The sequence below is a fragment of the Garra rufa genome, chromosome 2 (genome assembly GCF_049309525.1).
Source record: "Garra rufa chromosome 2, GarRuf1.0, whole genome shotgun sequence".
NCBI classification, from domain to species: domain Eukaryota; kingdom Metazoa; phylum Chordata; class Actinopteri; order Cypriniformes; family Cyprinidae; genus Garra; species Garra rufa.
This window is the reverse complement of record NC_133362.1, coordinates 53273021-53300446: the sequence shown is the minus strand read 5'-3', so window position 1 is coordinate 53300446 and position 27426 is coordinate 53273021. Positions and strand designations below refer to the sequence as shown.

General features: G+C 37.9%; 1 protein-coding gene across 1 annotated transcript; it reads left to right on the top strand.

Moving 5' to 3' along the window:
* Positions 1-3173: 3173 nt before the first annotated feature.
* On the top strand, positions 3174-20757 carry LOC141325605 (tRNA (adenine(58)-N(1))-methyltransferase catalytic subunit TRMT61A-like). Its single transcript, XM_073834382.1, has 3 exons — positions 3174-3558; positions 9301-9567; positions 20198-20757. The coding sequence occupies exons 1-3, from the start codon at positions 3228-3230 to the stop codon at positions 20515-20517; spliced, it is 918 nt and encodes a 305-aa protein (XP_073690483.1). The 5' UTR covers positions 3174-3227; the 3' UTR covers positions 20518-20757.
* The last annotated feature ends 6669 nt before the right edge of the window (positions 20758-27426 follow it).

The window sequence follows — 27426 nt, the reverse complement described above, 5'->3', positions numbered from 1 at the left end:
GGAAAGTGTCCCCAACTAAGCAAGCCAGAGGCGACAGCGGCAAGGAACCAAAACTCCACAGGTGACAGAAATGGAGAAAAAAACCTTGGGAGAAACCAGGCTCAGTCGGGGGACCAGTTCTCCTCTGGCCAGACCAAACCAGCAGTTTGTACCAATGTCTGATTGTAGAGAACTCGTCTGGATCCCGTGGTGTAGCGCCGATGGCCGCCTAGGTTGGCGAGGTCTTTAGTGATGATCCGTCTCTGGAGCTCATCTGATTGACATCCACGGCTATTGAAGTCATCTCCAGGTGCTGATCCATGATCTAAGCTGGATACGGACTGGATCCGGGGGACTGCAGTGACCATCTGATCTGGATACAGGCTGGATCTGGTGGCTACGGTGACCTCAGAATAAGAATGAAACAGACTAATATTAGCATAGATGCCATTCTTTTTACGATGCAACGAGTGCATCATGTGTTTTCGGTTCCGGCTGACCTAATTAATGCAGCCTAACAATCCTTTAACGGATTTGAATTATAGGAATGTGTTAATGTTTTTATGTGTAAGCCAGGTTAAAGAGATGTGTCTTTAATCTAGATTTAAACTGACAGATTGTGTCTGCCTCCCGAACAGTGTTAGGTAGATTGTTCCAGAGTTTAGGCGCTAGATAAGAAAATGATCTGCCACCCGCAGTTGATTTTGATATTCTAGGTATTATCAAATTGCCAGAATTTTGAGAACGCAGCGGACGTGAGGTACTATAATGCGATAGGAGCTCACTCAAGTACTGAGGAGCTAAACCATTGAGGGCTTTATGAGTAATTAGCAAGATTTTAAAATCTATACGATGTTTTATAGGGAGCCAATTAGGGCTGCACGATTTGGAGAAAAAATCTAATTGCGATTTTTCTGATCAAAATTGCGATTTGCGATTTAAAATGCGATTTACTACTATTTCATAAAAGAGCTACAGGTTTGATATGGTGGTTTTAACAGAACCAAAGAAAGACCAAGCATAATCACAAAGTAGCCTATGCTACACTGTTCTACTGTTTATTTAAAACCTCTTAAACATTGTTGCCTTTTTTTAAATAAAGTTGTCAGTTATCATGACAAATTAAGAAAATAACTACAGTATCTTAAATAAAATTACATTAACAATTACAATTATATAATAAAATATTATTAAAATCTTAAACTTTTAGGAATCCAAACACACTGTAAACAATTTTACATCAGTAAAACACTGATGATAACCTACATTAAGAGACACTTTGTTGGGAAGTTGAGCCGCTGCTCCCGCTCATCTTTTCCAAATGGCGTTAACGTTATTTGCTCAGTACATGCAGTAGAGACCTGCACTCCTACGGGAGTATAGCGGGACCCGACGCAACCGACTGCGGCGCGGGACAAAACTTGATGGACGAGTGCGGCTGTTCGGGACGCGGGAAAATAAAATGATTCGCGGGATCCCCGCAAAATAGAAATATCTAAAAAGCAAAATATTGTTATTCATCTATTGCACAAAAGCAGCAAGAACAACTAGTATACAACTTACAGCTATTATCAGTAAGCACAAGGATAGGCAGTCAGGTGTTTAAGTTAGAATCCACTCACTGCTCAAACATTCTTGCACAGTGCTGAATATTGCGTGCTCGCGAATTAAAACACACGAAGTGTAGACATTGTGAAAGATTCATTGTGCATAATATTCATTGTGTTAGAGCTTTATGAGATCGCAAATGAACTGAGATGTCAACTTTAGCTTTGTCTGCTTGCATTCTGCTCTGGATACACACAGTAGCTCATGCTTGCTCTTAATTCTGTTAAGAATAACAGTGGTTTGTGAATGTTGATGCTTAGCCTATATAACAAATATTTTATCGGGGACGTTTATGCTGGGGTTTTGTGAAACTTACGAGATGTTACAAAACTGTTTCATGTAAATTCAATTGATGTACTGAAAAAAAACTATATAGGTTACTTTTATGCGGGCAGGAGCGGGACAAAACATGTCGAGGTAAGAACGGACCGAGATAAACATATTTCTGCGGAGGCGGGACTAAAAAATACGTCCCGTGCATGTCTCTACATGCAGTGTTAAAATGCCCCCTATTGGTTAAACTCTGCATCAAACGTAATATAGCCTAAGCATGAAGACGTAATATGCACTTGAAGTGACCTGTCAAAAACGACTTATATGCTTGTTACCACATTTGATAATAAATCGAAATAATCGCAGCTCTTGCGATTTGAAAATCGCACCCTTTCAAATCGCGATTTCGGTTTAAAAACGATTAATCGTGCAGCCCTAGAGCCAATGCAGTGCTGACAGAACCGGGCTAATATGGTCATACTTTTTAGTTCTAGTAAGAGCTCTAGCTGCTGCATTTTGGACCAGCTGGAGTTTGTTTATTAAGCGTGCAGAACAACCACCCAATAAAGCATTACAAAAATCTACCCTTGAGGTCATGAACGCATGGATTAATGTTTCAGCATTTGACATTGATAGCATAGGTCGTAATTTCGATATATTTTTAAGATGGTAAAATGCGGTTATGCAAATGCTAGAAATGTGGCTTTCAAAGGAGAGATTGCTATCGAATAGGACGCCTAGGTTCCTAACTGATGACGACGAATTTACAGAGCAGCCATCAAGTATTAGACGGGTATTTAGGTTATTACTTGTGGAGGTTTTAGGTCCAATAATTAACACCTCTGTTTTTTTTTTCAGAATTTAACAGTAAGAAGTTATTAGCCATCCAGTTTTTAATATAGGCTATGCATTCTGTTAGTTTTTCGAATTGATATGTTTTGCCGGGATGCGAAGAAAAATAGAGCTGAGTATCATCAGCATAACAATGAAAGCTAACACCATGTTTCCTGATGATATCTCCCAAGGGTAACATGTAAAGCGTAAAAAGTAATGGTTCTAGTACTGAGCCTTGAGCCTATTAATGAAGATGCCAAAAGTAAAGTTTGTTAAGACCCAATATCTAAAAGGGCATTAAGAAATCCTTAATACTTCCTGAGTTACAGACATGCGAACTTTGGAGAAAAGCATGTAAAGTGCTGTTTCCCAATTTTTGAAATGGTCACCATTGGCATACAATGCAACAAATGCAACATGTTTTGTCTACCAACTTATGAGAATAATGTGTTCATGTGGTTTCATTTATGGCAGAACAGTGTTGAATCATCCAAGGTCGCACTCTTCATTGAAGCTGAACCCTCCTGTCCCTCATGAGTTTTGTAGAGTACTCCGAGATCATCCAGGAAGGGGATGTTGTCATTATCTTCCTGGGTCATGAGTCCATGATGCCTATCAAAGTTCAGTCGGGAGCTCAGACGCAGACCCGCTATGGGGTCATCCGGCACTCCAGCGACCTGATTGGACAGCGGTTTGGTTCAAAAGTGACCTGCAGTAAGGGTGGTTGGGTTTACGTGTTGCACCCTACACCAGAGCTGTGGACTGTCAACCTTCCCCACCGAACACAGATCCTCTACACCACGGATATTGCCAACATCACACTGATGCTGGAGCTCAAACCGGGCTCTGTCGTATGCGAGTCAGGTAAGGAGGAGTCTTTCTTCAGCTATAAACCTATAAAATTTTTTTTAAGAGATCTTTATTACTCAGGATTACAGTTTTGAGTTGACAAAACCAAACTAATCCACGTAAAGGATAACTATTGCCCAAATGCAACCTAGGCTGTTTTTATTTTTTACTGTAAACGAGACAAACTTATATCTAAAAGGATAATTACGACAAACGAGCCGCTTTTGAGATTGACCGTGATTCCGTTTTGTGGTCAATGGCCGGTGAATGGGGCATTACATTACTAGGGGCATTACTTTGAGCGCATCAAAATCGATATTTTTACAACACTAAGAAGGCTCGACACACCATGAAACTTTGCTCGAAGTATCGCCTTGGTCTCTACACATGAACTCGAGCATTGAGAACATTGTTTGTGTACACAGAGTTTACTAAAAAGAAAGTTTTTGAACAACTCACTTTCACTGTTTGTGTTTCCGCTCGCGGCCGTCTTGCCAGTCAAGAGGTGTCGATCTCCAAATGCGAGGATGGTTAGCTCCTAAAGCATATTTCCATATAAATGCACGGCTAATTCGTTGTTTTGTCGCAAGTGAAAAACAATATTAACCTTCTAGTTGTAAAAAGAGCCTCATGTAAGCCTAATATTTCGTCCTATGGAGTCCATTCATTCGCATTCGGAGATCGACAACTCTTGACTGGCAAGACGGCCGCGAGCGTAAACCCAAACAGTGTAAGTGAGTTGTTCAAAACCTTTCTTTTTAGTAAACTCTGTGTACACAAACAATGTTCTCAATGCTCAAGTTCATGTGTAGAGACCCAGGCGATACTTCGAGCAAAGTTTCATGGTGTGTCGAGCCTTCTTAGTGTTGTAAAAATATCGATTTTGATGCGCTCAAAGTAATGCCCCTAGTACTCCCATTCACCGGCAATTTGACCAGAAAACGAAATCACGGTCAATCTCAAAAACGGCTCGTTTGCCGAACTATGCTTTTAGAAGTTTGTCTCATTTACAGTAAAAAAACAGCCCAGGTTGCATTTTGGCAATAGTTATCCTTTAAAGGGATAGTTCACCCAAAATAATGTGAAACATAATCTTTTAGCTTTTAATCTGTTGCAATAATCAGAATAAGGGCAAGTAATTAACATCTTTAGTAAGGAGTCTATGCACCGTGTAAACAATGAGTGACGTATATGTGTGACAGATTGCTTCTGCGCATGCATCTATTATGTAAGAGCATGTTGACATGTCACGCAGGATGTTGTGAACGCGCTCAGGGGAGTTGGCCATAGCGGTGAATCAGAGAAAATTTTCTGTCTGTTTGTTTTGGCAAGTCTTCAAATGTTAGGCTTGCACTTCTGTAACGGACAAATGTGTAACAATATTTGCATTTTCATGTATAGAATTTAAAATGGTAACCGAAACCCTGGTTTATATTACTGCAAGTAAACTGTATTTTCGCAAATTTCTCTATACAAAGCTCGATATAGTATATCCAACTTTATCCACATATACAGTTGCATTCGAAATTATTCAACCTCCTTGACCTGCAAGGCATCAGTGCACTATTAGAGAAAGTTTATTAATACACATTTGAGTAATTTTGAAAACGTACATTGATGAATAATGAAAAAAGTCTAATTGGCTCTAAGCGTTCACGTTAAAAATTATTCAACCCCCAAAAGTTAATTTTTGTGCAGAATCTTTTATTCTTTAAATCCGCCCATAAATGCTGCTTGGAAGTGTTTAGAAGCTTTTGTCACCTCTCCACTGCAATCTTGGCCCATTCCTCACCTAAAAAAAACTTTTAAATCACTGATAATCTTTAGTTTTCACCTTTTCTTCAAATTCAACCAAATATTTTCAATGAGAATTAAATCTGGAGACTGAACAGGCCATTTAAGGACATTCTATGACCGAACCCTGAACCAGGCATAAGTATATTCTGATGTATACTTTGGGATGATTGTCCTGCAGGAAAGTCCATTGACCATCAGCTTCAGTCTTTGCACCAGAGGCATCACAATTCTTGCCAAAATGGCCTGATACTTCAAGGAATCCATGATGCCCTTCATACAGTTGTGATTTCCATGTCCTGCTACAGTATGTATATATATATATATATATATATATAAATATAACAGGGACAGGTCTATCTCAATTTTGACTGGAGATGGTTTTCTTCTGCTCATAAGTTTTGCCTATTTTGCACCAGACATACCGCTGATCTAAAGGTCCAAAAATTTCCAGTTTGGTCACATCACTCCATAAAACTCTATAAAAAAATTCTTCCAGAACTCACAGGTCTATCTAAATTAATTTTAGCATAAGTCAGCGTTTTATGTTCTTCTTGGTCAAGATTGGCATTCAGCAAGATGCCCCAACAAAAAAGCCACACTTGTCTTGTGCTCATTTTGTATTCTGCATTGAAATGTTTTTCCACCTTTCATTGGGTCATCTTGAAAGTCTTTGGCTATACATTGCCGTTTTTTCCTCAGTTGTCCTTATCAAACATTTCGTGTCTTTTTTTCTTCAACACCTTCAAAGGTTTTCTGGTACAACACATTTAAGCTAAGGAATAAGGCTGCCAGCTGTCTCTAGGAACTTTTAATGTCTTTGGAAATCTTTACATAGCCTCAGACTTTCTAAAGTAATACAGTTATTTATTGTATAGCTTTTGTGTGAGCTCTTGACTTTGCCATATTTACTACTCAACTTCAGCACATGCATGATCTAACTGTATGTATGTGTAACAGCTCAAGCTAATTCAGTTTTCTAATAGAGTTTCTAAAGGTTTAATTGTGTTTTAGGACAAATTTTTCATTCCCCACCATACAAATAAGTGACGAAAAATCAGAAAAGTTGAAAAGGGGTTGAATAATTGTGACATAGCTGTGTTCTTTTAAAAAATCCGGAACTCAAATATATTATATTATTAGATTATATAATATGTGACGACCATTTTAGGGGCCACTATAAGAAAGCCATTCTAAAACCAACAAATACAACAGTGGCCAGGGCAAATTATTGTATAATTAAGAAAATGTGACCAAAACAGAAAACAAAAAATAAATTTAAACTTAAACAAATAATAAATAAGGATTGGTGAGCAAACTAATTTAGACTACAACTTACTGAAGAGTTAAGAAAACTTCCTATCTCCCGAGGAAGAAATTAAACACAGCAAAAGTCTTCCGGGTCAGCTCACTTACCTATGCTTTCTATGTACTCTGTAGTAACTAAACAAATGCCACTCACCATCCTTAAACAAAAGAAAATAAGGAAAACAAAAATCAAAGACAAAACAGAATTCCCAGGGCAAGCCACCATTGAAGTGCCACCAGCAGCTCTTAAAGGTGCCATAGAATGGAAAACTGTATTTACCTTGGCATAGTTGAATAATAACAGTTCTGTACATGGACATGGCATACCATGAGTCTCAAACACCATTGTTTCCTCCTCCTTATATAAATCTAGCGTTTGCAAAAGACCACGGAAAAAGAGGCCAATTCCGACATAACGGCAACTATTACATAAGAGTCGCGATCATTAATAATTATGCCCCCAACATTTGCATAGCCCAATCATCAGAAGTTCTGCAGCTAAGCTACTGTGAAAAAAAAACAAAGCGAGGACAATAGCGAAAACGGCAGATCACGGGAATAAATGTTATGTTCCAGGTTGTGCAGGAGATGTTAAGTGCAGGGATGGGTTGGTGTCTGTACTCACAAAGGCACGAAAAACAAATAATGCGTTCTAATAAAATAAGGCGAGCCACTAAAAGAACACGCTTAGCTTCTTGCTAGAAGTTAGCCTGTTACATTGCTGTTCATAAGATTTCACTTACCACATAAACAGAGTAAGGAGAGATCACTGGGCGGACGATGGCGAATGATTTGCAGATCCTGATCGCCGCTGACAGCATCTAAACTTGTCAAATGTGCTAAGTACTGCCGCTGTAGTATAACGTTACACAGAGCAGGTGCAATGCAAATTTCAAAAGCAAAATTAAAATGATCATGCATTCAAAAAGGCAGTTTCAATGCCACGCATATTAATAGCGGCTCGAGCTCCATAATTAAATATACATTTTCCTTCATGTGTTTTTTTTTTTTTTTTCCTGCTGTGTAAGCTATTGAAATGAGCCGCTCTGTGAAATAGCCAATCAGAGCAAAGCTCATCATTATTATTAATGAACCTTCCAAATAAGGCAATAACAGACCATTTCATTCTAGAGACAAATCCTAGGGTTGTAAATGGACTTGTAAAACCGTTTCTGGAGAATATTTGCCCTTTCTTATGCCATATACCTTCTATGTGGATATCAGAGAACAATTTAAAATATTGTATCAATGCATTCTATGGCACCCTTAGGCAGAGGCCTCAGGTGTGTGTGCTAGTCTTCGCCCCATCCAATTAGCAGCTGCACTCAGGAAAGAAACAAAGAGAGAAAGAGCAGGGGCTCGTAACATTGTATATTGACATTATCAATTAATATGCCAGTCATCTGTTATAGATGCAGCTTTTATAAAGTCCTGGATCTTCAGAAAAGCTTGTTTTTGTAAAGTACTGCAGTCTCTGCGGAGTTAAATAATTTTGATTGCAACTGTATACTGTGTACACTCACGTAATGTGACTATAGATAATTTGGATAATATCATGATTTATGTAAACTACTTTGAAACGATGTCTATTGTGAAAATTAGGTTGCAGTGTGTAGAGTCGGTTAGGCAGAGAAATCTTGGTGGAGACGACTCTTTGGCTGTTTGGCCCATTCAGTAAGTATTGGGCCTCTTGTATTCTGAATGAATCAATTAAACTGCTGTTGAGTGTCACACACACACACACACACACACACAGCTCTGTCCTCAGTGCCCTTCAAACTTATTGAGCTGGATGTGTGTTTAACATGTTGATATCTGAGCAACGTTCAGGTGAGGCTGACTATACCATAGATTTGGCACGTGTACAGTATTGAATATTGATGTGGGTTTATCATCATTCAAGATACTATTGGACATCTCTTTAGAAAGTTTGATCATTTCTGTGTGTTCTTTCTCCCCTACTGAGCCTCTTGTTCTTACGTCAGTCAGTCTGTTCTATCTGAATGCAACACTGTAGACCGAACATTGACCCTATTGTTGCTATGAGAACAAAAGGCATGCTAATGGGTTCTTGAAGAGGAAGATGGGCCATTAACACCAGAACGTGTTCACATGCACGTGCATCACTATGTACATGCACACGTGATTGCTGTGTTTAACTTTAAATGACCACTTTTATATGCATGTGTTTTTCTGATTAAGGTCAATATTCCACTTAATGAGAGGTTTTCTGTTATCTAAAACTACATGAATACTATACATTAATGTAGTTTTTCTGCTATTGTCTTTTGGAAATACTGGAGATGCTCGCTTTTGCCATTTATTGCAGTACGTGTTATTCTGCACAGCAGCTTAATCAGCTCATTAATTCTAATTCATCTCATTGACAAAAGCACATAACAGTGCAACGAACTGTAAAATGTCAATCATGAGACTATGCAAGACACTATGGTGTTGTCAGGTCCTCTGTAAAGTACTTTTCTCCCTAATATTGGTGGAATTGCTTTGATTTTTAATCTAATCGAACCTAGTAAATTTAAATCATAAAAGTTTAAAAATGCTAATTTTAATATTGAACTTTTAATATAAATCTTAACCTTAAACCCTTTATTTCCAGGGCTTGTTGTAACAATAGATTTTTTGTCTTTCTTCCAGGTACAGGCAGCGGCTCTCTGTCTCACGCTATTCTGCGGACCATCGCTCCCACCGGCCACCTTCACACGGTAGAGTTCCACGCTCAGCGAGCTGAGAAGGCCATCGAGGAGTTCAAGGAGCACAAGGTGTCTCACCTGGTTACTGTTAGAAACCAGGATGTGTGCAAGGATGGCTTTGGCATCACTGGAATAGCCGATGCGGTGTTTTTGGACATCCCCTCTCCGTGGGAGGCCATCACACATGCCAAGAGCGCCATGAAACGCAAAGGTGAGAGCATGTAACTGTGAAATAGCTGAAGTGACATTACCATATTAATGCTAAATGTCATGTGGTACTTCATTCTTCACAGATAAAGCCACTGAAATGAGTCTTCAAGTAACAAGAAATACTACTAAATACCACAGTGACCTTTATGAACACAACTTCACAGACGCATTAATGCTGCTGGCACAAAGAATGTATAGTACACACTCACTAAAAGTACTGTGGAAGTGTGATACTTTAATACGATATACACCATGGTGTTTACATGGTGCTCCAAGGTATTTCAAAGAATAACATAGTGAAACAATGACATTTCCAAAGGAAAAAGTATAGAAAAGTTGCTTTGGGTTATATGAAACCCATACAGGTTTGCAACACCTTGAGGGTTTTCATTGTAAAGGAGACCTATTATGACCCAATATGTAATATAAGTCCCTGGTGTCTCCAGAATGTGTCTGTAAAGTTTCAGCTCAAATATTATACTATTTTAAAAATGCCTATTTTGAGTGGAAGCAGAAACACGCTGTTTTCGTGCATGGCTCTTTAAATGCAAACAAGCTTCTTCTCCCCGCCCCCTTTTCAAGAATAGGGCTGTGCCTTTTACAGCTTATGCCTCAGGTACTCTGCTAAAAAAAAAAATATTTTTGGTTTTAAATATAACGTCTATCATGCTGAAATCATGCGTTTTAAAGTCATATCAGTTGAAACTATTGATATACTGTGTTCTGAGCACACACATTCTCTCCTCTGAGGCTGGAACTCTAACTTCTGTGCTTTTTTACATTTTCTGGGTGCACCAGGGACCCGATTATAGCACTTAAACACAGAAAAAAGTGAATTGAATTTATATTCTGTGTAGGTTTTCATCTCAGCTATGGATGCAGCTACTGTAAAACATTGAAAGAGGTCCATTATTTTCCATAACTGCATCTTGGTTTTGTGCCAAAATGATGTCACACCAGTAACTTTAATTAATCTAGAAGACTTTGCCCAGTTTGAACAGCATTTATAGCTGTGTGTGCATCTGTTTTGTCTGTGCTCTCTCTGATCACTCGGTTGGAACAACTGTTTGATTTTATCGAGTGGCCGTGTCAAAACTGGTCTCTTTAGAAGTGACCCGACCACTTGGCAAGAGGCTGTTTCCATGGGAGCTGCTACCCACTTTGCCCTTCTGGGCAGGCCCAGACTAGTCAGAGTCCCAGTAAGGGGTCAGCAATCTTTACATGATTTATTCCCCTGCATCAGTAGAATATTGAAAGAGGAATGTTCATAAAATGCACAGCTCTTGGCTTTTAACCACTCACTTTCCTGTCTTGGTAAAGGCTGAAGCTGAGATGTAATTAAATGATTGGTTTATTGGCAACAAGTACTGTTATTTAAAGAATTAGTTCATTTGCAGAACATAAATTTCCCAGTGGTTTACTCACCCCCATAATCATACAAGATGTTCATGTCTTTCTTTCTTCAGATGAAAAGAAATGAAGGTGTTTGAGAAAAACATTCCAGGATTTTTCTTCATATAGTGGACTTCAGTGTGGATCAAGGGGGTTGAAGATCCAAATTGCATTTTCAACGCAGCTTTAAAGGCCTCTACACAATCCCAGCCAAGAAATAAAGGTCTTATCTAGTAAAACGTCACTTTCTAAGGAAAAAAAGCAATTTATATACTTTTTAACCACAAATGCTCATCTTGCACGTAGGCAGAAGTACCAACCCAGTGTTTACAAAGAGAACGTGCAAAGAAAGTCAAATGCCCTTTACAAAAAAAAAAGGTAAAACAACAATTTTGAAGTTGGAGAAGAAAATGAGATGGGTTTTTTGCCCTACCCTACCTTTTTTAAACCAAAGCACACAGATAAAGAACTAAATGCACATGACTTTTCCAACGTGATTGTAGTGCAAGATGAGCATTTGTGGTTAAAAAGCATTTGTGTTTTGTTTTTAAAGAAAATGACTGATTGTTTCACTAGATAAGACCCTTATTCCTCGCCTGGGATCGTGTAGAGCCCTTTGAAGCTACATTGAAACTGCAGTTTGGACCTTCAAACAACTAATCCCCATTAAAGTTCACTATATGGAGAAAAATCCTGGAATGTTTTCCTCAAACCTTTTTATTTTTTGACTGAAGAAAGAAAGATGGATTTGAATAAATTACCAGGAAATGTTAGAAACCTCTCCTTAAAGAAAAATTATGTGAGGGTGAAATTTTTTTTTTTTTTTTTTAAACAGTACAAATATTGCTCAGGAGTTCAACTAAACTAATTCATTTAAAACAGTTTTGGATGAATTACCATGTTAAAATGCATTTTTTGTAATGTGTACATGCATGTATAATAGGAGGAGTATAAGATCAGAGAGGATCTCCTGGCGATATTTTCTTGAGTCTCTGTCTCATGCAAGTGGAATTTTTGCCTCACTCTGTGCTACACCCCCTTTTGGAGACTCGCAGTCTATCTGATTTGTAATATACACACATGCTGGATGTTTTTGCTGGCAGGGTAATGACCATAAAGGGGTAGGCAGTGAGACTTCAGTGAGCACGGGCAGTGCTCTGTAAAACTCAGACTTCTGCTTTCCTCTTTCTGTGTCTATTGACAAATTGACTTTATTGTGCACCACCTGTCAGGGAGTTTTCAGATCAGAAAACTTAACACAGCTCTAACTGTGAAAGCTTTTGTTAACCACAAGCCAGTTGTCCTTGACTAACATCCTTCTCACAACATATCCTATAACCTTGATGTAGCAATCAGAGTTTGTAGTGACTGAGTTGATTCTTCATCCTATCTCTTTATTTCTTGTCATTTTTGGCCTGATATTCAGACTTGTTCTCTGGTTTAAGCATCCAGAGAATCCCAGCTGTTGGTGTGACTCTTCGTTCCCAGGCACTTGTTGCCAGGAGACCTAATGTCTCTGTTTATGACTGCGTTTTCATGGAAAGGCCTTATTTGTCAATGGAATGACACGATAAACTTCTCTCTCTCACTCTCTCGCTTGAAATATACTTCTGTTAGTGCTCCTCACCAACAGTCTTTATTCGTACATTACCCCTATTCCAAATCCTAGAGCTGCCTACATAGACAGAATTTCAAGGCATCGTCAGTATACTTCAGTCACAAAAACTGTACAAAAAGAATCTAAGATTCCTTCTTTTGTCCAAATACAGTAGGCTAGAATACACTACATGACTGATTTTAAGACACTAGGCTACTCTTGACAACTTGAGGAAAAACTTGGAATCACTCACAAGTCGTCCAGGACACAACACGGACACACAAACATATGCCTTGTTGCTATGAGATGTGTGACAAATAACAACATTTTGTAACATTGGTTCAAAATATTAAACAATGTTTGCTGTCCTCCAAATAATACAGTCCCATAATGCATTCCAGTTCCATTGCAGGGAAAAAAACACCCATCTAAAGGGAGGAATATTATATGTGAGTTTTTGCACAGATTTATGCCTGATTTGTAGTCAATACTAGTTGCCGAAAGTCAAATCCAGTCTGCAGATTTTTGGCTTTTGAGTTGACAGAATTCACTAAAAATTTCATAATTTATGATGGGCACAGACTTCCATTTGATTTCTATATAAATATACATTTTTTGGGGAAAAAATAAACGTTAAGGTCAACACCTTGGCCTAACCTTAAAGGGATAGTTCACCCAAAAATGAAGACCTTCGGAACATGAATGAATGAGATCATACTTTTCACTACCAATTTGCCAAAACCTAACCCCCATTTTTTTATTTTTTTAACATAGACGTGAAAGTGCACTATCCAAACTTAAATTGTCATAATTCATGAACTCTTTGGAATACAGACCTACACTGTAAACAAAATCTGTAGAAATTACAGTATTACTGGCAGCTGGTTGCCAGTAACTTACTGTAGATTTTAATTTATGCTATTTACTGGCAACAGTTTGTTAAAAGTTAATTGAACATTAAACATTAACAAGTCTTTATCTTTACAGAATAAAACTAAAATAACAGCCTCATGCAAAGCATTCTGGGAAACAAAATCTGAAGGAAAAAAAACAGAAAAAGGTTGATGAAGGTTTCTGGTTCCCAGAATGCTTTGCAGTAGGTTGTTATTTTATAGTTTTATTCTGTAAAGACAAAGACTTGTTAATGTTTAATGTTCATTTAACTTTGAACAAACTGTTGCCAGTAAATAACATAAATTAAAAATCTACAGTAAGTTACTGGCAACCAGCTGCAGAACTACAGCAATTTTTTTACAGTGTAAGGTTGGACAATACTGCTTGTATAGCAGTTTTAGGATTTTAGAATCCAAAACTGCTATACAATTAAAGCCTTATGTCTACATAAGTTACGTTCCGGATTTTAAGTTATGGTCAGATTTTAAAATTCATGTAGTGTATTCCAGCCATGAAGAGATGAAATCAAAATTACCTCGAGATTTGCTCACCTTTAAGCCATCCTAGGAGTATTATGACTTTCTTCTTTCAGACAAGTACAATTGGAGTTATATTAAAAAATGTCCTGCTTCTTCCAAGCTTTATAATGGCAGTGAATGGGGTTTAAGATAAAGTTAGATGGATGAAGTCAAATTAAAAGTGCATAAATCCATCATAAAAATTCAGTTCCCACGACTGGATAAATTAAAAAGGTAAGCGCGTCCTTTTTTCTCGCAATTGTAAGTTTACATCTAACAGCTCTGACTTTTTTCTTAGAATTGTGAGATATAAACACACAATTGCGAGTTATAAAGTCCAGTTCTGAGGAGGAAAAAAAGACTGATATGTTCATAAAATTGCGCACAATTCTGACTTCATTTCTCAGAATTGCAAGTTGCAAAAATCTCGTTATTCTGACTTTATAACTTGCAATTGTGAGTTTGTCACAATTCTAAGAAAAAAAAGTCAGAATTGTGAGAAATCGCAATAACATTTTTTTATTTATTATTCAGTGGCTGAAACGGGATTCCATACGGGATAGTGTTGCCACCCTGTGGAACAACTGATTACTGCAAAATAACTTCAATGCGCATGTACGACAGTTACAAAAATCGGGTGGTGAGCGTACAGACGCGCATACTATTCTGTTCTGTAAGATGTGAAAAATCTGTGAAAAAGTGAAGTATAATTTGGGCTTTAGGTGTAGCGTAAGCTCCAGTGAGAATATGCTAGTCTTGCGAGAACCAAGTGTTGTTTACAGCAAAGTAAGTCTCCTCTTTGCTTATATTGAAATCCTCCATTTTTCTTTAAAAATCGTTTTGTACTTATAATTTGTGTTTTGCTTTCTCCTTTGTGCTTCCGCGTCCGTCACCACATTCACATTCTTCGTCATCTGCTGGCACGCCACTCTCTTGTTAATGGCATACGACAGTTAGTAGAAGCTAGACATCACTGTTTGTAAAGTTTTAAGTATGGATATTTTTCTTACACAAACGCATCGCTTCACTTCAGAATGTCTTCATTAACCTCTGGTGGTCGTGTGGAGCACTTTTTATGATGGATGGGTGCACTTTATTGGACTTAAATATATCTCAACACCCATTCAATGCCATTATAAAGCTTGGAAGAGCCAGGACATTTTTTAATAGAACTCTGATTATATTTGTCTGAAGGAAGAAAGTCAAATACACCTAGTATGGCTATAGTTTGAGCAAATCATGGGGCAATTTTCATTTTTGGGTGAACTATCCCTTTAAGTAGCCTATGCAGCAGCAGATAAAGGCCGTAGACAGCAAGGTAGTTATTTAAGTGGATCCCTGATTCACCTCCTGTGAGAATTTTCGGGGCCAAGAGAGACTTGGCACTTTGATCAGGGAAAAGGCAAACTGAGCCAGTGTTGGATTGCTTTCCTACCGTGGTTCTCATTCATTATAGTTCTATAATGAATGTTGAAAGTGAGGGATGGGCTCATGCTGGATTAAGTTAACGTGATTGGATTGAGTCTAAAAAAGATCCAAACGTAAACTGCACCTATTGAGATGTCTTCCTCAATATACGTCTCTCCTCACAGCACCCTGTCTATCTTCTTACTCTGATCAGCTGTGGCTATTCTTGTGCATGTTAGTAATACCACCTTTAGTCCAAATTCCCTCCATTCGTGTTAGTGGAGAAAGATGGCAATGGAGTGGAAGAGAATCGCCATCTCAAACACTTAACCACTCGTCTTCCATTTATCCAGTTATTATGAGAGCGTTTAACAGTCAGGCAAGAATATGCAAACATGAGCTTGTTGACTGCACTCTGACCCTTTACAGCCTTGTGAGCTAACGCATGTTTCCAGTAATAAGGAACCATATTATGTACATCACTTCCTGACTATTCTCAGCAGGCCTGCATGAAATCTGCACCCAGTTTTCAGTTTTCACTGATTTTGTAGTTTGAGTAGCCGAGTGTGACATAACTATTGGCTCAACCAATGATGTTATTTTAGGGGTTGGGCTTCTTAAGTTGGCTTTTAGGAGGGTGTTTAAGACTTGTTTGAACACAGTCATCTGTTTTGCAGTTGCATTTGATGCTCGCCTCATAGTGACCTGAGAAATAAGGTCATGGTACATGGTCATTTCCTTAAAAAGCACTAAATAAGAATGTTCTTGTTCCAGGTTGCTCATTTCAAGTTTCAGGTTTGATTTAACATCAGAAAAAATTGTGATCTTCCCTTTCGGATGTTTGACAAGGTTTTACAAATAAACTACTAATAAACAGATATTCATGTTTGCACAGAATATAACAAAGGCGATAGAGATCTGTGTATTCATTCAGTTGTTTGATAAAGAACAGATGCAAACTAAAGGTTAAAATTAGGCATTGTCAATCACATTGAGATCCAAACATAGTCAATATAAGAAAGCAGTTTCTGGAAATTTTCTAAATAATAGTTTTACTCCACTGAGTCTGTGAAACTACATGCTGAAGTGCAATGCTTTACTATAAGTATTGACTATACTCAGGTGTTGTACTTGTATGCACAGCATAACACACAGCCTCTCGAAATATACTCCGTTTGATAATGTGTGCAAACACAGGTGCTCGACTTGTGCACTATAGGGATTCATTCTTATCCAGTGATTGTTCTTCTCCAAAAGTTCAGTGATTAAAAATGTCATTGTACTTGTGTAAACTAGATTTAGATATATCTTCAAATACACTTCTTCACTTGTTTTTGTAATCCTTAGTAGTTTGTTGTTATTCTTGTTCCACCTCCTGTTTCTTTTCTGATTGTAGGTGCAATTTCAGTTACAGATTTTCGCAAAACTTTTAGGCAAATTTTTTTAGTTTTTTTCTTGCGTTAAGTCACGCCGATGGATGTTGGTAGGTTTACGTATATCGCAGCCACTGCACTAGGCATTCATTTTAATTGTAGGTGACGTAGGCATCTATCTTCACAGAAGCAGTGCGGCCAGCCACTTCTGGGATGCTTTTGAAACTGAAACGAGCCGCAGTGACTAGTGACTTGTGTAAAAACTTGTGCAGACTTGTTATTTAAGGGGTTATAGAAGCAGTAATGGCAAGAAAGACCCTTATACTTGTGAGCGACCACGTACGAGGTGTTTCTTGGAGGTTATAGTACATTAAAGAATGACCATGTGACTTTTACGTACGCAAGGTGACCTGTAATTGTGAAAAAGCAGTTTCTATTACAATATATATTTTGAATTGCCAAAAAACCTCCTCATGCAAGAGTAAAAACGCAAATTTGCAAAATTGACGTGTTTCCATTAGGCGTATTTTCAATTTTGCAATTTCAGTTTGCGCAATTTCAGGGGCAATGAAAACTCAGCTTCTAAAGCGATGACCTAGGTCAGTGTTACCATTTTGTGGACAAATTAAATTACATTTTTTTTTAAAAAGAGTCAAGCACATTGGGCCTAACTCATGAAGCACGAGCAGAACAACTTTTTCGTTCGTAAAGCCGTTCTGACATAAACTTTCGTGTTAATGAAAATGTTTGTATTTTCAACTCGATCTCACATCAATTTATACTAGGGCTGTCAATCAATTTAAATATTTAATCGTGATTAATCACGAGTGTGATGAGTTAACTCGTGATCAATTTAATCACACATTTTTAATCTCTTCTTAATGTACTTTTCAAGTTATTAATACTCTAATCAACATGGGCATGGACAAATATGGATGCTTTATGCAAATGTATGTTTATTATTAGTATAACCAAACTCAACATAGAGCATGAAGACTAGAATTGTTTCAAAGGTCATAGATGTTTTTCAAAGAACTTGTTTATGTCTATTAGACACATGAAAAAAGAACAAAGAAATACCAGGTTCCCATAACTTCTCTTTATTTGCACTGAGCAATTTACTTACATAAGCCTGTTTACATTTTCGCAGGACAGGGCAGCTCACTTCTTCTGAACATGCAAAATGTCTCAGAAGAGTCTCAGATACTAAATAGGCCTAAGGTTTGGGCAAACCATGTCACTATGTGCTTTTTGGGGAAAAAAATGAAGAAAAAATAGTTGCTAAAGCGGTCTGCAAAGTCGCTAAGTTGCATCACTGCATCTCCATTTCTCCAACTATGGGGTGCATGGTGCGTTAATCGTGGGTTAATAAAATTTGTGCCGTTAAAATGATTTTACGTTAATGTGTTATTAATGCGCTCATTTTGACAGCCCTAATTTATACATATTTTTCAATTTTGTAGAAATTTGTATGAATGACCACCCCTAACCCCGCTCCTAAATCTACCCCTCACAGAAATCGTACAAAATTCCTCCTCGTAAAAAACTTACGAATTGGTCGTGAAATACCATTGGTATTTTCAAAATAGAAATGTGCTGCTCCCTGTAAATGGGGTGTAAAATGTGTTATCTTTTGTAATCTTCAGTAGTTTGTTGTTATTCTTGTTCCGTCTCCCCAGTAAAGCGATGGCCCAGTTTGTGGGCAAACTAAATAGTTAAACTCCAAGTTCATATGCAAACTGTGCATACATTGCTAAAAAAAAAATAACCACATCAGCACATTAGGCCTAACTCATGAAACACAAATGTGCAAATTCATAAAAATGTTTGTATTTTCAACTCAATCTCGCGTAAATTTATACATATTTTACTACATGGCTAAATCACACACATTTGTATAAAATAGTATTTTAGTAATAGTCTTTTTTTACAAGGTTACAAATTAATAGGAATTTGTATGAATGAAAATTAAATTAACTTGTAAAACTACGAATTGGTCGCAAGATACCATTGGTTTTTTCAAAATGTTAGTTGGTACGAAAGAATCCTACTTGTACAACAACAAGTTTATTTAGTATTCAGTAGTATTCTTTAAATTAGATGCTAGTAATACGTTACTGCTATGAATATTTAAAATTATAGCAATCAAAGCGTCTCAGCTAGAAAAACGCGTCGCCACCAGCTGGCCGTTTTCAACAAAAAAACGTGAAATTATTATTTATTGGTAGGTATATGGCCTATTAGTCTTTTTTGCATTTATGAAATATACTGGAGCCAAGAAAGGAGTCCAGAATGTTCCACTGCATTCCTGGACAAATAACTTGTAGTTGTAATTGATAGATGGTGATTATGCTAATTATGAATGAGCATGCAACCGCGCCCTATTTACGAATGATTGGAATTTATTAACATATACTAGTATGTTTAACTATCAAATCTGATGTTTCCTAAGTGTTTGTGAATCCGGAGAAAAGTTTAAAGATCTGTTTTATTCTGAACTCATGCGCCATAAATTTCTTTCTACTATTTAGTTGGCCACTAGGTAGCGACACTGACCAACCTGTTTTACCATTAAAAAAAATAACAGAACGACAAATTGCTGTAGGTGTAACAACAGTAGACTTCAAAGTTGAAGCATTTTTAGCGGTCATAACTTCTGGAGCGAAATAGCACAGACACTGGATAAAGTTGAATCTTTTTTAGTGTATTGTCCACTTATGTTCTCGCATGCAGGGTCTTCTACCAGTGATGCTTGATTCAACTTTACGCATCTACTTTCTGCGCAGATATCAACAGTGCAACTGGGTTGTAGATTGCCAGGTTGAGGTCACAAATGGGTTGAAATTTGTATGATGTGTTGCTTGTGTGAGTAGGATGCGTTTCATACAAGATCTGGCAACTGGACCTTGGGAATATGTTGATGTGATTATTCATATAATAAGGTTTGGGCCATACAATAACAAAAAAGAGGGAGACATGTCAAAACTGGGTGAGATATGGTGGGAGATACGATAGACTTGACAGGCATGTACTTGCTTGTCTCACTTTTGTACTTTGAAAACAAAACCAAATTCTCAATCCAAAACGCCAACGCAAAATGGCTCACATGTCTATTTCGCATAATTGTAATGCATGGGTTCAGAAGAATGTGGGAGTCACTTTCAGCTGAAGGCAAGAGGAAATTATATAAATTCTCTCTGCTTGCAGCACGTCAGTCATGCTTGTCAGGAAAGTGAATAAGAAAACATAAATAGCAGTTCACCTCGATGATTAGGTACAACTGGTTTCACATCAGAAACAAAACATACTGAAGTTTGCATGAATCATACCCAAGATTTGTGGATGTGTATCAGCATTAACATTATCCAGACGAACCAAACTCTGACATCTAGTGTGAAAGCCCTGACTGAAAGCTGACTACTTCTCTTTTCTTCTTGTCTTTGTCTTCAGGAGGTCGTCTCTGTTCCTTCTCGCCATGTATAGAGCAGGTCCAGAGGACTTGTGAGGCATTATTGGACCATGGCTTTGAGGAGATCTGCACACTGGAGGTTCTGCTCCGGGTGCATGATGTTCGCACTGTCACTCTGCCATTACCAGACTTCGGACCAGAGGGGGGCTCTGCCGACAGCACCCAGATGGCTTCAGATCTTAGTCAGGATGAAGTCCCAAACACAGGGAACACCTCTGTGAACTGCAAGACTGCCACACCTCCCAGAGAAATGGCAGGACACACGGGATACCTCACCTTTGCTACCAAACCACGTGATTAGATGCATAACTGAAGCTGATGGAGACGGTTCGAGTGATGCTGACTCACTAAATTGAATTAAAGGACCTTTTATTCCCCTTTTGTATGTTTTTTTTAAAGCTTTATATACATATAAAATATTGGTTAACAGCTAGATTGGCTTTTACAATAGTTCATGTCATTTCAAAACTTTGGTTTAGTACAAATGGTTGCTTTTTTGGTTTCTTTTTTTTTAACTAGTAGATTGTTTTACTACAATAAATTATTGGAGTGCAACAAAAATAAACTTTTGTAGTTTCTTTCTTTTTGTGCTGTTGACATTGTCAACTTTGTATGGTTGTCAGCTGCTGAATGCAACTAGTGCACAGACATCTGACCTCTCAGAGAACACAGCAACTTGGAAATTTATGCTCTTCATGACGTATCTGTCTCATGATAAAACAGTCTGTTGATATCATGTAAAGCTTCTCACCATTGCTCTCAATTCAAGGCTGTTATGACCTGTTCTGTATCTGTTGTGTGTTACTTTCTTGCATGTGGAATGAAAGATACTGAAGAAGGAGATGTGCCAACATCTGGTAAGTGTTATATCTGAAACTATCTCCTGAGAGTTTGTCTATTCATGTGTCCATAAAAGGCCTTCCTTCTGCAATCTGATGCCTTTGTGGATGCTGTATAGAGGTGAGTTTATTATTCTTTCACTCTGGCTTGCTCAGTGTGTTATAAACCTGTTGTGCTCTATTTTTGGAAACACAGGCTGTGAATCATAAATACTGTGTTTGAAATGGTAGTGTGTTGTACATAATGTGCTTCATACTGCCTGCAATTATAAAATATGTTAAACAGAATGCATTAAACGCTGATAATGCTTTAAACAGTTGTATGTTACATTGTCACATGACCATCTCACTGCACTTTATAGTATTTTCACAACGCGTCATCAGTTGGCTACATTGGCGGCACTTATCGAGAACAATGCTACTAAATTGAACGAAACTCGCATATTTTGCTGATTATTGCTGCTGAAAATGGTCAGTTATTGTCATGTTTTGGGCTGTATTAATTGGTCGGACCAGGAAAAAAAAATTGGGAGTACTATAGACCTTACCTAGACGTTACCTGTGTACGAGCTCAGGCGTATACAGTCGTGGCCAAAAGTTTTGAGAATGACACAAATATTAGTTTTCACAAAGTTTGCTGCAAAACTGCTTTTAGATCTTTGTGACAGTTGTTTCTGTGATGTGCTGAAATATAATTACAAGCACTTCATACGTTTCAAAGGCTTTTATCGACAATTACATGACATTTATGCAAAGAGTCAGTATTTGCAGTGTTGGCCCTTCTTTTTCAGGACCTCTGCAATTCGACTGGGCATGCTCTCAATCAACTTCTGGGCCAAATCCTGACTGATAGCAACCCATTCTTTCATAATCACTTCTTGGAGTTTGTCACAATTAGTGGGTTTTTGTTTGTCCACCCGCCTCTTGAGGATTGACCACAAGTTCTCAATGGGATTAAGATTTGGGGAGTTTCCAGGCCATGGACCCAAAATTTCAACGTTTTGGTCCCCGAGCCACTTAGTTATCACTTTTGCCTTATGGCACGGTGCTCCATCGTGCTGGAAAATGCCTTGTTCTTCACCAAACTGTTGTTGGATTGTTGGAAGAAGTTGCTGTTGGAGGGTGTTTTGGTACCATTCTTTATTCATGGCTGTGTTTTTGGGCAAAATTGTGAGTGAGCCCACTCCCTTGGATGAGAAGCAACCCCACACATGAATGGTCTCAGGATGCTTTACTGTTGGCATGACACAGGACTGATGGTAGCGCTCACCTTTTCTTCTCCGGACAAGCCTTTTTCCAGATGCCCCAAACAATCGGAAAGAGGCTTCATCGGAGAATATGACTTTGCCCCAGTCCTCAGCAGTCCATTCGCCATACTTTTTGCAGAAGATCAATCTGTCCCTGATGGTTTTTTTTTTTTTTTTTTTGGAGAGAATTGGCTTCTTTGCTGCCCTTCTTGACACCAGGCCATCTTCCAAAAGTCTTCACTTCACTGTGCGTGCAGATGCGCTCACACCTGCCTGCTGCCATTCCAGAGCAAGCTCTGCACTGGTGGCACTCCGATCCCGCAGCTGAATCCTCTTTAGGAGACTTTCTTGTACGCCCTGAAGCCTTCTTAACAAGAATTGAACCTCTTTCCTTGAAGTTCTTGATGATCCTATAAATTGTTGTCTTAGTAGCCAATATATCCTTGCCTGTGAAGCCATTTTTATGCAACACAATGATGGCTGCACGCGTTTCTTTGCAGGTCACCATGGTTAACAATGGAAGAACAATGATTTCAAGCATCACCCTTCTTTTAACATGTCAAGTCTGCCATTCTAACCCAATCAGCCTGACATAATGATCTCCAGCCTTGTGCTCGTCAACATTCTCACCTGAGTTAACAAGACGATTACTGAAATGATCTCAACAGGTCCTTTAATGACAGCAATGAAATGCAGTGGAAAGTTTTTTTCGGGATTAAGTTAATTTTCATGGCAAAGAAGGACTATGCAATTCATCTGATCACTCTTCATAACATTCTGGAGTATATGCAAATTGCTATTTTAAAAACTTAAGCAGCAACTTTTCCAATTTCCAATATTTATGTAATTCTCAACTTTTGGCCACGACTGTACGCAAACACCGGAAGGGAAAATCGGTGAACAGTCAACAGTCCTGGATGAGTTCGCGGAAGTAAACATAATCCTTTTAGCTTTAAATTGGTTTGAACAATCAGGATAAGCACAAGTAATTACCATTTTGAATAGCCGCTATACCCACAATCTCTGTGCACTGTGTAAACAATGAGTGTCGTATACACACAACAGATCGCTTCCGGCGTTTGCGTATACATTTGGATGGACATTGCTGTGTATCAGAGATAAATAATGATATAAATACTGTTTAGTTTCTCACAAAAAAAACATCGTTTCGTGTCTTAGGACATAAATGTATCGTTACGAGCTGCAGGGTGTAATTTAGATTGTCAGTGCATGTTGTTTTTTTTCTTTTGTTTTTTACTTTTAAAGGTTTGGTGCCCATCCACTGCCATTTTATGCCAGACTGCAACGGTTTGAGTTCTACTGAAGAAACAAAATCATCTACATCTTGGATGCCCTGGGGTAAGCAGATAAACATCAAATTTTCATTTTTGGGTGAACTATCCCTTTAATGAGCGAACACTGTAGCGCACCTCCCGTCCAATAAATCGCTATAAACTTTGTGTATAACATGAATAAACATCCGAAGATATGTTAAAAGAAAGAGCACAACTTACCAAAATCCGTATGCTGTCTCATGTAATCACTCAATTCATGTTTTAACAGTGCAAAGACATCAATAGCAGCTTGTAAACAATGGCAGGTAAGTTAACATCACATTTACCTCAGAAAAAAAAATCTTATTTGGTGACCATAAACTCATCAGTCAGCTAGAAAAATTAACTCTATGAAGGAGTATTTTGCTAAATATATGCACCATATAACATATTCATTATATTTTTACTGTTCTTTAGTGTTTAGTTTATAAATAAATCCATCATGTTTTTTATGACAGCCACCATTTAAATAAAACAGACAAAAAACGACTATAATTATAATTGTAACTTTACTATTATAAAAACTTGTTTAAGTGTAATTTAAGTGTTTGTAAACAAGTCAGTTCATTTTATCCTTCAATATTATAGTAGTACCAACTGACTCTCATGTATATTTTACAGCATTAGTTGAGAAATAGTTTTTATCCTTGAGAAAATTTGGCATGTATATTGTACCCAAAATATATATCCAAAATAATCAATATTGAAGTTGAGTCGTGAAATTTGTGTCAAAACCCAGCCCTAAAAATTACACCGCGTTCCAAATTATTATGCAAATGATATCTTTCTCTGGTTTTCATAATTAGTCAATGCAAATGACAGTCAGTATAATTTTTAAGTCATCAACCATTAGGGTATAATTCGAATTTTATTGAACAAACCTCCTAATGATAACAGTATTTATTTCAAAAATAAAAAACTGAAAATGCACTGTTCCACATTATTATGCACAAAAGAGTTAAAACATTGTATAGGTTGTAAAGAACTGAAAATGGGCATTTGCTGAATTTGCAGCATTAGGTGGTCATATTTACTGAAATCTAAATCTATTTCAATCAAAAACATCCTAACTGGGCAAGTTACATCTTACCATAGGACCCCTTCTTTGATATCGCTATCACAATTCTTGCATCCATTGAATTTGTGAGTTTTTGGAGAGTTTCTGATTGAATTTGTTTGCAGGATGCCAGAAGAGCCTCCCAGAGCTGCTGTTTTGATGTGAACTGCCTCCCACCCTCATAGATCTTTTGCTTGAGGATGCTCCAAAGGTTCTCAATCTGGTTGAGGTCAGGGGGGGATGGTGGCCACACTATGAGTTTCTCATCTTTTATGCAGATAGCAGCCAATGACACAGAGGTATTATTTGCAGCATGAGATGGTGCATTGTCATGCATGAAGATGATTTTGCTACGGAAGGCACAGTTCTTCTTTTTGTACCATGAAAGAAAGTGGTAAGTCAAAAACTCGACATACTTTGCCGAGGTCATTTTAATACCTTTAGGGACCCTAAAGGGGCCAACCAGCTCTCTCCCTATGATTCCGGCCAAAAACGCCACCTCCTTGTTGTGGTCGCAGCCTTGTTGGGACATGTTCCATCCACTACTCCATCTATCTGGACCATCCAAAGATGCACAACACTCATCAGTAAACAAGACTGTTTGAAAATGAGTCTTCATGTATGTCTGGGCCCACTGCAACCGTTTCTGCTTGTGAGCATTAGTTAGGAGTGGCCGAATAGTAGGTTTATGCACAACTGCAAGCCTCTGGAGGATCCTACACCTTGATGTTCGCGGGACTCAAGAGGCACCAGCAGCTTCAAAAACCAGTTTGCTACTTTGTAATGGCATTTTAGTAGCTGCTCTCTTAATCTGATGAATTTGTCTGGCAGAAACCTTCCTCATTCTGCCTTTACCTGCACGAACCTGTCTGTGCTCTGAATCAGCCTCAAATCTCTTCACAGTACAATGATCACGCTTACGTTTTCGTGAAATATCTAATGTTTTCATACCTTGTCCAAAGCATTGCACTATTTGACGCTTTTCGGCAACAGAGAGACCTTTTTCTTTCCCATAATTGCTTGAAACCTGTGGCCTGCTTAATAATGTGGAACATCCTTCTTAAGTACTTTTCCTTTAATTGGGCTCATTTGGCAAACTATTTATCACAGGTGTCTGAGATTCATTTCAGTGATCCAAAGAGCTATGAGACACAATACCATCCATGAGTTTAATTGAAAAACAAAAAACTGTGTGTTTATGACACTTACATACAATTTGCATAATAATTTGGAACGCGGTGTAGTGTTTAAAGATTAAATACAGAAATAGATTAAATGTAAAGAAAACATCCAGCATGGACACAGACACAAAAGTTGTAGGATTTACTTAGAAACTATTTCAACTCAGAAATTGCTAGATTTGACAAATAATTACAAAACAAACAATAACAGGTTAAATAAATTAAATGTGAAATTTTGAAGCAGAAAGATTAAAATAGTATTTTCTTGTAAAACATTCTCTAATAACCATTAACACCTTAAAAAATTATGTACCAAGAAATAAAAGAAACTGGAATTTTCCCCTCTTTTTTTCTTACTCTTCTTTCTTTCTTTCTTTCTTTCTTTCTTTCTTTTTAATAAGAAAAAGTTGTTAACTAATATTATTGGACTATATTTTACACAAAAAAATTAGTTTTTGCTACTTTAAACTTGTTTAATTCAATATATTACTTGTTACTAATACTTTATTTGTTATAGTTTTGAAACTTACTAATTATTTTTTGAGAGAAAATAGTTTCTACACCAAACTATTTTCTGTGTATAGTAATTCGATTGAAAAATGGTCAGGTTAAATGTGATTGATAATTGCTTCCGGGTCATTCGTTACTTGTCAGTGCTCAAGTGTGCCGTGTGCAATATATACTAAACACTTTGTAAATGTTATATGCTTACAGAAGAAAAAAAAAAAAGTTTGCAGCTGTGGACAGTATACAGTCGTGGCCAAAAGTTTTGAGAATGACACAAATATTAGTTTTCACAAAGTTTGCTGCTGAACTGCTTTTAGATCTTTGTTTCAGTTGTTTCTGTGATGTGCTGAAATATAATTACAAGCACTTCATACGTTTCAAAGGCTTTTATCGACAATTACATGACATTTATGCAAAGAGTCGGTATTTGCAGTGTTGGCCCTTCTTTTTCAGGACCTCTGCAATTCGACTGGGCATGCTCTCAATCAACTTCTGGGCCAAATCCTGACTGATAGCAACCCATTCTTTCATAATCACTTCTTGGAGTTTGTCAGAATTAGTGGGTTTTTGTTTGTCCACCCGCCTCTTGAGGATTGACCACAAGTTCTCAATGGGATTAAGATCTGGGGAGTTTCCAGGCCATGGACCCAAAATATCAACGTTTTGGTCCCCGAGCCACTTAGTTATCACTTTTGCCTTATGGCACGGTGCTCCATCGTGCTGGAAAATGCATTGTTCTTCACCAAACTGTTGTTGAATTTTTGGAAGAAGTTGCTGTTGGAGGGTGTTTTGGTACCATTCTTTATTCATGGCTGTGTTTTTGGGCAAAATTGTGAGTGAGCCCACTCCCTTGGATGAGAAGCAACCCCACACATGAATGGTCTCAGGATGCTTTACTGTTGGCATGACACAGGACTGATGGTAGCGCTCACCTTTTCTTCTCCGGACAAGCCTTTTTCCAGATGCCCCAAACAATCGGAAAGAGGCTTCATCGGAGAATATGACTTTGCCCCAGTCCTCAGCAGTCCATTCGCCATACTTTTTG

Excerpts from the sequence above, each read along its gene's own strand:
- LOC141325605 (XM_073834382.1), top strand. The coding sequence starts at position 3,228 with ATGAGTTTTGTAGAGTACTCCGAGATCATCCAGGAAGGGGATGTTGTC. Across the intron at positions 3,559-9,300 it reads CTCTGTCGTATGCGAGTCAG|GTACAGGCAGCGGCTCTCTG; the intron begins GTAAGGAGGAGT and ends TCTTTCTTCCAG. Across the intron at positions 9,568-20,197 it reads GAGCGCCATGAAACGCAAAG|GAGGTCGTCTCTGTTCCTTC; the intron begins GTGAGAGCATGT and ends CTTTGTCTTCAG.